This window comes from Lepidochelys olivacea (genome assembly GCF_965140295.1).
Source record: "Lepidochelys olivacea isolate rLepOli2 genome assembly, chromosome: 8".
NCBI classification, from domain to species: Eukaryota; Metazoa; Chordata; order Testudines; family Cheloniidae; genus Lepidochelys; species Lepidochelys olivacea.
This window is the reverse complement of record NC_140418.1, coordinates 98,849,873-98,862,500: the sequence shown is the minus strand read 5'-3', so window position 1 is coordinate 98,862,500 and position 12,628 is coordinate 98,849,873. Positions and strand designations below refer to the sequence as shown.

The 12,628-nt window shown below is 35.1% G+C and overlaps 1 protein-coding gene across 1 annotated transcript in view; it reads right to left on the bottom strand.

Annotated features, from left to right (window-relative positions):
- FAF1 (Fas associated factor 1) overlaps positions 1–12,628 on the bottom strand; it is a 305,800-nt gene that overhangs the window by 137,817 nt on the left and 155,355 nt on the right. Inside the window, exon 8 of the mRNA XM_084638066.1 lies at positions 4,199–4,285. Coding sequence (XP_084494192.1) covers positions 4,199–4,285 — 87 coding nt within the window. The remainder of the gene's footprint in view (positions 1–4,198; positions 4,286–12,628) is intronic.

Sequence of the window (12,628 nt, the reverse complement as noted above, 5' to 3'; positions counted from 1 at the left end):
CTATTTGAGTCAGCACTGGAATATTGGGCATCAGCTTTCCTGGTGTTGATTCCTGGCTCTGGAGGCAAAGCATGATCAAGTAGTAGACAAAGTAGCTATATGTAACAAAAAAATTTGGATCTTCTGTGGAGAATAAACCAGGGAATTCTAGATCCAAAAGCACAAATCTGTATTAGTTTACCTAAAGAACCAGATCTGTTAGCATGAAAACAGCAACTGTCATAAACCTCCATATGTGGTCTAACCACTGGAAGGTGACACCAAGCCACACTGTGTTAGTGTGGGTTACATAAGTACATAATTTAGCATGTTCTTTCTGAACAACAAGGTGTCAACTGTTCTATTAGAGATGTGGGAGTTCTATTCCCAACTTATACAAACTATCAGTTATTTTTATCAGTATAATAGGTAAAGCATTGTTACCTCTCCTAACATAGAGATACGGGACCTTGATTAACAATAAGGGCTGTGAAGGGAACAGAAACATTAACAGCAGTCAGTAGAAGAGGTAGGGCTAGAACTCATCAAATCCTGGTTTGCAGCTCAGTACGCATTCCCACTGCCAACAGGGCACTGTGTAGGAGAATCCTGCTCTTTTTCTCTCTCTCCGTTTGTTTCCCCCAAATCACAAAGCCAGGAGATTTCTGTATTTTCACAAGATCTCACACATTAGAGGCCAATTACCGGAGATAAATTCTTAGGAATTGGAAACATTGGATTTAAGTAGTGCATTGGCTTTGTGTATATTTCTACACAGGGTTGAATTTCACTTTGAGAAATCATCTATTGCTGTTTATGGGAAAAGCAGATCTTTCTCATAGCCATATTGGGATGACTTGTGTTAAGGAAAACAGTGAACTCCTTTCTAGGAAAGGCTTAGTTCAAACTGTCTGTGACATGACCAGGAATAACTTTGGTAAAAAAAATAACCACTGGGTTCTAGTGGTTTCAGGTTAGTGAGAGTAGCACAAAAATCGGTGAGTAAATTCTGGTCCAAATGAAATACACAGAAAGCCCACTGACTTCAATGGGGCCAAGATTTCAACCCAAACGTTCATAGGTAACCAGATGAGATAAGAGATGGCTGAAAAATTAGTATGAATTTTCTTCCTCTTTTTTTAAAGTAAAGAAAATCACAATATTTTAATATTTGAAAACTCTTACTAAAATACTAGAGTATTGATCTTGAGGGTGATTTTTATAAAATTAGTGTGAATTTAAATGGGCGATTATGACACAATGATCCGAACAATCTTAAAAGTTCATATATGCTCATATAAGAAAAGAAAGTGTAGCACATTTTACACAGGTTTAGGTGGAAAATTCTGTCTTGGTTCTCACTTTACAAGATGTGTAATGTTTAGATCTGTACAATCACCAGAAGTTAAAATCAACATTTTGCACTGCCTGATAAGTTATTTACAATGAACCATTAATTTTTAAACATTCTACTCTAATTGCTAAAAGTGCCATCAATCAATGGCAGAGAATGGTAAATATCAGAAAAATATCAAGAACACCACAATCTTTAATATTAATTTTGTTCCACAAGTAACACCCCCATAAAAATAGAAAACATGATTTTTAAAAACCTCATACATTAACATTGTTTGCATTTTAATTAGAGGAACAAACATAATTCACAGTGTTAAAATTATTCATACCCTCTTGTAACTAAAAATGTGTCCTTTTTAAAAGTGTAAAATGAGATTTCTGCAGGCTTGTATGTGTCTTGTTTCTCACAGTTAAACTGTCACAGCATGAAAACATTCCCCTACTTGTAGAGCTTTAGGCACCTAGTTCCCTAGTGAAAGTGTGCAAAAAGAACTGGAAGAGTTATTGACAATTCAGACAGTATTCCATAGTTCTATAAATAAAACTATAAGCAAAGAATCTATTCTAACTCTAAATGCAACAATGTATAAATAACTATTGACTTCACTGAATTTCCTGATAATGTCAGAAGACTGAAGTCTATCTGGTTCATAAGAGACTCAAGATGATACAGGAATCCAATTATGGGAAGCCTATTTAGTTGTTCTGTTTGCTAAGCCAAAGGTTAATGAGAACTGCACTGAAAAAACCTCCTGTGGTATTACAAAGTATTTCTTATGCTGCATAAAATGTAAATGAAAAAAGTATTCTAATCAAGTCCTCCTTTAGCTTTTAATTGTGAATTAGTACCATACTTGTATACAATACACAACTCTGAGAACTCTATATAGCACAATCAAAAGTGATTGGAAAAAAAATCTGCCATTAAATTAAGAGCAACTTAAACAGATAAACTATTACTTAATATATGTAACTGGCAAGTCAATGTTTCCAGATAATTCTCACTAATGTTAAATCTTCATAGTATTAAGTTATGGCCTCTAATTTCAGATAGAAATTAATTATATTTTTGTTAGTAACACATACAGATCTGTTGACACAGCTGACATGTCTCAGCTGCACCAGATTTAAGCAGTGAGCTTTGAGGACTCTCCTGCCTTGGAGCAGATGACTCAACATTCACCAATTTCATTAGACATGAAAAAGGGAAAACTTCACCTGCAACAATGTCACTTGTAAAAACAGACTTAAAAACAGATTTATGAGTTTTAGACATGCAGGATATCCTATCTTGCAGGGTGGTTTTCTTTTTGTTTATTTTGCTTTTACTAAAAGCAGCTGTTGGAACCTGAATCAGAAATCCTGGATTTCTAAACCTTTTTGCTTAATTTTAAATGTAAAAGATGCTAAAATGCACCCACATTTCAAAGGCTGTGACTACCTATATGGGACCATATTTGTTATATCAAATAATCATACCTAAAGTCTCGATTTCTGCTCTCCAATACACAGGCACAGATCCCTGCACGTATCTCAAAATTAGCTACTACAGCTGCAAGCACAAACAAAGAGATATTTTGCAATTATGTTAAAAATGTGGTCAGTCTTTGTGTTGCTTCATTGGCTTAAATCATTTACACAACATTTTTTTAAAATGTGGCATTCACCATTCAAACAGCAGCAGTTATTTTAGGAGGACTTCACTAGAAATCAATAGTTATATCTTCAAAGTATTGTTATTTACAGAAGGCAAATTCTTGTTTTATTTTCACTTTACAGAATGTCAGATTTAATCTGCTTCATACTGAACACTTTTAGAAATGTAGCATTTTGTTTTATGCAAAGATCAGTCACTCCCACAAAAGCTTCGTGCGAAGTTAATTAACTACAAGCTCCATTTCAGCTTCTTTCTACCTGCAGCCCCACTCACCGTATTAGCAATGTATTACTTAGGGGAAAATGGAAACAGCTAAAGCAAAAAAGAAAGAAATGCTCTGAAATATATTGTAGGGAGCAACTGTGCATTAGCAGAAGGTGGGATATAATGTCTAGCATCTTTCTACATTTAGACTCTCTATGATTATATGAAATGATAGGCAAAAATATCTAATTAACTAGTGAGTCAGAACTGTAGAAGAATCAGCCAACAAGAACAAATGAATATTTTCCTCTGATTTTAAATATTGGGAATTTTAAAATTACCAGGTAGGAAATGGAAATAATGTCCTCCACATTCTAATCAGCTACAAATTTATACGTATTCTATGTATACGGGTGGCTTAATTTTAGGTGCAACCTTTTAAAGTCTTACAGCTGAGTATAGTCCTTGGTTCAGCAAGATAGTGAAGTATATACTTAAACATGCAAGTAGTCCCATTGACTTCAATTGGACGATTCACCTGCTTGAAGTTACACATTTGCTTAAGTACCTTGGTGTATTGGGGCTCTGGGTCCAATTCAGGAATATACATAAACGTGTTTTAAGTGCTTTTCCAAACAAGGATGCTTTCCTGAATTGGAACCAAAGTGCATACCATCACAAGTACTCCCATTAATTTCTCATCTCAACAAGGGCTTGATCCTTAAGAGTACCAAGCACTTTGGCTCCAACCCAACAATGCACTGAAGCATGCACTTACGTTTGCCCATGCAAATAGCTTCCATGGAACTACTTACATGTTTCAGTTCATTGCTGGGATCAGGACAAGGAAGCTCAAAGGATAAAGCCCTAAATTACCTGCACTCTTACCATTGCTGTACTTTCTGAACAAAGGACAATAAAGGCTTTTACCTGAGTTGGATAATAAATCTGTGAACAGTCACATGTTGACTGGAAAAAGTGAAAAGAGGTGAAACTACTTACTGAGTCATCTGTGGCAGAAGGAGGCCAGCCTTCCCATAATTGGTGACGAACAGGGATACTAGTTAGGTCATACACATTCCGCTTTACCTATTAAAAAAAGTAAACACATGTTTTCAAAATGCACTTAACATAGAATCATAGAAATGTAGGGCTGGAAGGGACCCCAAGAGGTCTTCCAGTCCGTCTGCTTTATTTTCATCACTAGAGGAGGCTTTTTAATTTATATTGATTTTTTTAAAATTACTTATGGCAACATTCAAAAACTCAGATTTCTACCTGAAAGTAAAATGGACTGCTGTTGAAAAAAGAGCTAACCTGGAATCTAAATGAACAAACTGCGTTAAAGAAACACATTATAGTTTCTTATTATTATTACTTACAGATATCGTGGATGTGCATGACATTTTACAAAACAGATACAGACAGATTTTCCAGCCAGGTGAATCTGGATTGTAAATTAAGAAAACATACCATGGGGGATAGGAAAAGGGAAGAACAAAAAGATAATTTGTTATAAACGCTGCAGGTTAACCTACTCTATTTTCATCCTAGAAATCCTAAATTCCGGGTAGATTTAAGCAGGAATCAAACATAGCTGGCTACCACAGAAATCCGTACTTTTTTAAAAAAGGGGTATCTAAATAAAAATGAAAATATTAAAGAGGGAAACATGAAAATACAAATCAAGAGTAATATTTCCAGTTGGGAAGACAAATGTCATACTTTTCCTTTTTTTAAAAAAGGTCACTTATCTTTAAGCCAATTCATTCTGTGTTTTTACTTTTTGCTAAAGACAACCACTATCAACTAATAAGCTGTAGAAACATGATTGGTTGTCAATTTGAGAGAAGTGTGGAAACTGAAAAGACAGTAGGCAGGACACCACAGAATATGACAATTTACAACCCCACCAAAATTGTAACAAAACTGGCATTCTGTGCCTATTTAAAGCCAGATAATTCTTGTACATTAGTTACAATTCGCATTTATTTAAAATCACAAACTCATATCCTATTTTTTGGTTTAAAATAATTATATAATCTCTCTCACAGACAGAAAGATACCATAGATTCCAAGGCCAGATGGGACCATTGTGATAATCTAGCCTGACCCCTTGTATAACACCGGCCACAGAACTTCCCCAAAATAATTCCTACAGTACATCTTTTAGAAGATCTAATCTTGATTCAAAAATGGTCAGTGACGAAGAATCCACCATGACACTTGGTAAATTTTTCCAATGGCTAATTACCCCTCACTGTTCAAAATTTATGTTTTATTTCCAATCTGAATTTGTCTAGCAGTGATCCATTTAATAATTCCAAGTATTCTCACAGCCTATGGATTAATTGTTAGGGCTTATTTAGAGCCGCCTTATGACTGAATATGTGTAAAGACAGCCTGTGCATAAGTGTATGCAAACATTGCCCCTTTGGATCAGCAATTGGACAGGTAAAGTGCTAACAGCAGAAATCTGAATGCCAGGTTGAACCTTTTGTGGTGTAGAGACCAACAGAGAAACAGAGTTTCCAGAGCTTTTCTTGTCGTCTACCACAGAAAATCATTTTTTACCCAACAAAGCAAGTTACTATCACATCAACACAAATAAACTAAGAGGCATCCTTCACAACCTTCAAACTTACCACTGTGTCACATCAGTAAACAAAACATGTAACACCTGTAATTTGTTACACAATGCACCACAACTGACAGGTTATAAAGGCTTTGAGGATATAACCTGTTTTAGAGGATGTTTTTTCACCCTGGGTTAAATACACCAGTTGTATTTTGTTTTTAATACACAAAATAGGGAAAAAATCTATTACATTCAACCATAAGGTCTTCCCCACAATATGGGTCATCAAGAGGGTCTGAATCCTAGAATTTTGGACTCCAAGTACAGACCTCTGCCACTTAGATTACAGGAGCAAATATTACCCTCTAGATAGTGGTTTTCAATCTGTGGTCCACGGACTTCTGAGGGTCTGCAGACTACATCAAATATTTCCAAAGGGGTCTATCCCTCCATTCAAAAATTTTTAGGGGTCCGCAAATGAAAAAAGGTTTAAAACCACAGCTCTACATAGAACAACCACTAAAGGGGGATTTGACACTTTGCCAGTGGATTACACAGCTATTCGCTAATCAGCAGTAGAATATTTGTTTTTATCCTGTCGGGACAGTGTAGAGGCCACCAAGTGCATTATGTGCCTCCATGATGTACAGTCCTGAACCAAATCTGGTACATTATGAGGTAGAATGCCTGTTGGCTTTCCCATTCTGTTTTCATTGGGTAGAAGCCAAAGATGGTTCTCACAATGAAGTTTGTAGGTATTCGGAACAAATGACCATATCACTTTAGCGAGAACTGGGCGACCATTTGAAAGAGCAGGACCTCTTTAAATTAGAAGACAGATCTGTTCATTCAACTTGAATTCAAATCATTTGAGAACTTAATATTTCTGATCTCCAATATTCTACATAAAAAAAGAAATAAGGCAGAATTCTGGAGATCAGAAATCTTGACTTCTGTTCCTAGATTTGGGAAGGGCATGTCATGTAATGGTTAGAGGTTAGATCACTAAAATACATTCAATTTGAAAGGCAGTGTAGCTGAGTGGATAAGATACTGGAGACTTGGATTCTTATCCCAAATCTATTTGAAGTGACCTCGAACACCTCTCCATTAGTTTGTTTGTAAAATCACAAGGGCTAATACTTAACTGTTTTCTAAGGTTGGGGCATGAGACTTAGGTCAATAAGAAGATCTGTGAAGTGCATAGAAATACAAACAACAGTCATAAGAAGAAATCTCTGACCTGCCTCACAACTCACTGCACTCCCCTAAGCTAACGGGGTTCACTCTCTCTCAAAACACTACCTGCTCTTCTGGTGCAGTGGAACTGGCAGCTGGATTCAGCCAAAATGGAGACTATCCAGCGAAATCCGGTAACATGAAAGATTAGCTAAGTGTATAGCGGACAAAAAGTGCAGAGGAAAAACATGTTTGTTCTACTGTAATGCAACAAAATAAACCAATTCCAGCTACTCTGTAGTAGTTGAAATCATATAATGTAATATATTTATCTGTTGCCTGTCATGACTCCATCACAGAGGCAGAGATGAGGTTGCCATTATAGCAGGGATTCAGCCTCTTTCTTACTTATAAAGAATAGATAGTGTATTCTCACCAAAATTATAGCATTTATTTTTTGAATATAGAGTGAATTTTCTGAAGATTTATTCGTTAAATCTCTTAGTTTGTAAATTATAATTAAATTTAAATTAATATTTAATTAAATATAACTAGGGTCAGACTTTTTTTTGTATTTTTCTGGAATCATCTGAACAGAAGAAAAGCACATAGATGCGTCAAACTTTCCATATAGTTCAAGCTCACTGAAACCATGTGTTTAGGCTACACTTGCAGAAATCAAGCTGTAATCAAGCAAAGTTATTAGTGATGGTGTACCTAATTGTTATGATTATAAATATGGAGATAGAGGATTTACACACACACACACACACACCCCAGTCCTTGAAAGGTTCCTCATGGCACTGCTGTTTCAGCTCCATTGCACACCAAGGCAGTACTGCTGGGGGAGCGGAGGCAGGAACACAGGAGAGTCCTTAAAGCATGGAGTCACTTGTGTCCAGAGACTCCATTCCCCATCCCTAGATCTGCCCTTCATGGAGCCAGAACCAGATTGACCCATAGGCAACTAGGCATGTACCTACAGCCCAGATTTGTGTTTTGGTTCCCTAGAGCAAACTGAAAAAGCTGCAAATGCCACTCACTCAAGTGAGTGAAGTTCTTTCAGTTTACACATGCAAATCTGCACCAGAGGATGAGTGGGCAGAGACAGTCCTCACACACAGCTAAAACTCACTTTCCCTTTCCCAACAAAGCCAAAGAGAGAGGAAGGCATGGGTAAAGAAATTACTTGCTTCTCCAGCAGCAACAACTGATGGGATGGGAATTTACTACAGTGACATGTATGCAAGGGAACATCATTTAGGTATATAATTTTTCCCTTCTTCCATTTATCAGCTGTTTGTTGTTGTTCATATTAGAAGGTAGGGGCCCAGAAATGTATGTTTGCCTAGGGCCCTATGATGGCTTAATACAGCCCTGTATGTAGTATTGGTCTGCCTAATAAAGTCCTTTAACCCACACATTAAAATGCATTAGTAAATAAATATTGATGGTTTCTTTTATATGGTTATGGGTAAGTTTTAGTACACTTGTGTGGAAAAGTTAATATTCTTAACAGACTTAGTATGTGTATAATTTAAATTTTCAGTACACATAAGTTAATGATAAGGGTGGGTAAAAATTGATTCTTTTCATTTAAATTAAAAGATTATTTTTTTAAAAAAATAAACCTATTCAAAATGAAATTTACAATTCACAACCTATGTTTAGTCCTAAATGTTTTTAATTAAAATATTTAAATTAAATACAAAAAAATTATTAAGCAGTTCATATTTGCTGCCAAATTTTAAAGAAAGTCAAATCAGTAAACTTGTGGAAGTCATGGGCTAAGCACCTGAAACCAGAGTTCATTGAAGGTCATACCAGCTTTTGACAGAAGTAATTTCTTCTGTAGGTACAGAGTGACTATTTTCCTCATTTCAGTTTATTCAACTAGTTCAGTTCAATGAGCAATTCATTCAAAGTTAAGAAACGAACTGGGAGTTGAAAAAACAGGAAAGTATGATTCTCTTCCAATCTCTGAATTAAAACTAGGTGTGAGAGGATGAAATCTACTCATTCTAAAATCTTGGTGTCCAGAAACAATCAGTTCAATTCACTAACTACAGATAAAACTTCCTTTGTTTCATAAATCAGTTTTGAATGCAAATTAAAATTTTGATAAATATTTTAATGTATCCGGCACATTTAAGGTAGTTTTATTTAATTAATAAAAATTAAAGTGCTGGGTTTTGTGCATTTTTAATTAAATTTGAACTTCCATCCACAGAGAACTTGGCACATGTTACAAGTAAAAAAAAAAAAATGTAAAATTAAGAATCTGAATAATTGCAAGCTAAGCTATTCATTGCTTAAATAAGTGTTTATAGATACAGTATATCCTCCTGATTAGCAAAAAGAAGCACCAAATTTAGTGTAAAGGGAATATTTAGTTGAAAATCAACGTTTTAATGGTTACCAACCAAAACCTTTCTTTAGAAAAATAAATAAAAAGCACCAATGCAAAACATGATTAAAGTTAATTATTTAACTCAAAGGTTTGCTGTTTGCTGATTTAAATCACAATTAAAATTGGTCATTTAAACCAATTTGATTTAAATCAATCCACTCTGATGATAAAAAATTCCCGATGACACCATGAGGGAAATAATTATTTTAATATGATCTGGGACTACAAACAGTAAAATGCATTAATCAGAAAGGTATCAATATTATTTATTGACACTACAGGACAAAGTTAATGTTGTTGAGCTAACTGTGTGTTTCCATATCTTACCATATTTGGATTTCTTTTAATTTTTAATCTTAACTCTGAATTTTCTGAGTTTGTAACTCCATCTTAATGTAGTTTTTTGACTGGTAATATTGCCACTTTTAAATAAAAAACAACATTTAGTAATTTATTTTATTTTAAACACAGAATGCCAATGTATCAGGCTGACTAGTAATTACAGCATTTTGTATCCTCTTACCCTTCACCATATGTAAAAATGTTATTTTTTCAAAGAAATAGGAATATACTTTCACTGTTAAAAAAAAAAATGCAACTCAATCCATTTTTAAAATCTTCCCACATACACCTGTGAGAGATGAACTGATGTGTGAAAGCTGTGTAGCCTGGAACATGGTCTGATCCCCACTCAGTTTCAAACAAACAGCTTTTCTTCAATGCCTCTTAACAAGAGACCAGCCTGCTGTGCAGCATTTATTTCACAGTCATATCAAGGTTAAGAGATGTCATTACTGAGAAATGACCCCACAACATCCCATCCAAATGTAACTACGCTAATCTGAGATCTATTCGTTGGGTCTTGCCATGCCAGTTTTACAGCATTAAATATAAGAAAAAAAGAATACCTTTTGTGGGACAAATATCCTTCAATCACACATGGAAAAGATCGTGTTAAAAATTATTTCCATAAAATGAAAGTGTTTCAGACTTAGAATCTTCTATTAACTATTTTACAATCACAAACAAAACTTATTTATGGTCAAATGTGGTCAATAAAACTAACAAAATTGTTTTTAAAGAGCCCCCTGAAGTAAAAATAAATAACTCTGGAGTTGAATTCCTTACATTCCATTTTAATTCCAAAGTACAACACTACGGCATTATGAAATAAACAGTATTTTCCTTCTTCATTAACTCATCTGTAACTGCACTGATTTCAATAACATTCCTCTGCTATTCTAAGCTTGAAAGGCATGCTCTGGTTATAGTGTTATGTTGGTATAAAGCACAATGCCAGACTGATGTGCTGAACAAAAGTGATCAAAGTTGAAGTAATTTTAGCCAACGCACAAGCATTCTGCTGTATTATTCTACCAGAATGACATCTGTTGAGCAACTCGTCACAGAATAAACTAGTTGTTGTAGACAGGCCTTGTCTGGCAGGGTACCATGTAAAACATATTAGGGTAATGTTTGATTAAACAAACTGCTTGGGGCTAAATTCATAACTGGATTTTGAAAACATGCCAAAATTGTCCCTTTAAAAACCACAAGCAGTTAAAGGAAAAAATAAGGTTTTTTATCTTTATATCATGCCATCTTTATTAATGCTGTAACTATTTAAAGGATTTCCCTTTATTTGGTAATTCCAACGGCATTAAAAAAAGAAAAGCAAAAAAGATTCAGAGGACAGGAGAGTTTGCTAATAAACTGTGAAACTTCCCTCATATTTATTAGCTGTTTCAACATAAAGCTGTAATTCTGTAGGGGCGAGAAAGACCTAAACATTACACATAAACCAAAGCAAAAATTATTTTAAAAGCAGCATGCTAGGCCAGTGGAATAAAAATATACAGCTATATTCTAGATGCAACTGATTAATTTGAGTCAGCATACAAATGGATAATAGACCCACTAGGTTTCCAAGAGAGAGGTGGTGGGTTGGGTTTTGCTAACAAGCTCATTTGCCATTAGTAGAGAGAGTGAAATCTTTACAGACTTGGTGAGCTTTTTGGTTCATCCACATTTACTTTGATCAGTAGGAAAGAATAATTAGCAGTTCTGGCGCAGCCCAAAATCTGTATTCTTTTCATAACATCTAGATACCATGGCGACTACATATTACAGATGGTAGATACAATGTCTAGATGATAATCTCAATACATGATTATTTAAAACCAAATTAATACGTAAATGTTTCATTGTGTCCCAGAACTTTAACTATTAAAAATATCAATTTTAAATCACAAAATTAACCAAAAATGCTGTATTAACCTTTCTGCGGATGGAGACTCTTTGGGGACGGAGACATAATTCCTCCCAATGCATTCGAGACAACCGAACTCCCCACATCAGAACATTTTCATGTGGGTGGAGGCGCAGAGGTAACAAGATACGCATGTTGATGTTGAGGAGCCCAAAGTAGGTAACAGACTGAAGCATGTTACAGGACTTAGGCAAATTTCTATTTTATTTTCTCTTGCGCTATTTTTTAAAAAACAGTGATAAATATTTTGTTTAAGAAGGCATTTTCACAAAAGAATTCTTGGTTTGCAGATACCAAATTGAGCCAATATTCAAGGTTCTTCTTTGTCCATGCTGGTCAGGACACAACAGGTTATAATTCACCCCAATGCATGACACAAAGGCTCTACTACACAAGGTTAAGTGATGTAAGTCTTCTGAGGGTCTTCTGTACTTGGTTAATTTCACCCAGGCGTAGTCAATTTCTCATCTTTTAATTAGAAAATTTGAAATCTAGCCTAATGAAGTCTCTCATCAAATTTTAAAAATTAAAATTTTACAACTTAATCAACAAAATTTGGTCATGCCTGTAACTACATCTTTGAATTAAAAAAATCACATCCAAGTCAAGCCATAGTAATTTCCAGAGGGCTGTTTTCTGCATATCTAGGTACAGTGTTATTGAAATAAATGTACATAATGAACTATTGTTAGCTTTAATATTATTAAATATAATTTATGCAAATCTTTAAATTGGCTGAGAAGCTGAAGGCTGTTCCAGGCATCTAGTCAGCATGAAAGACACTGCAAAAATGAGAGCGTGAAAGAGAGACAAAAGGAGCAATAAAGTGAGAGGACTGTGAGGAATGTGGAATGCAAGAGGGGGGTGTACAAGGAAATGAGCTCATACGCAGCCAAGGCCAGATTGCATAGAGCACTGAAGGAAAGGATGCTACTTTGACGCTGTAACAGAATGGAAGCCAAGTCAATAAAGCACATTCTGTGGGGAGAGGGCAGG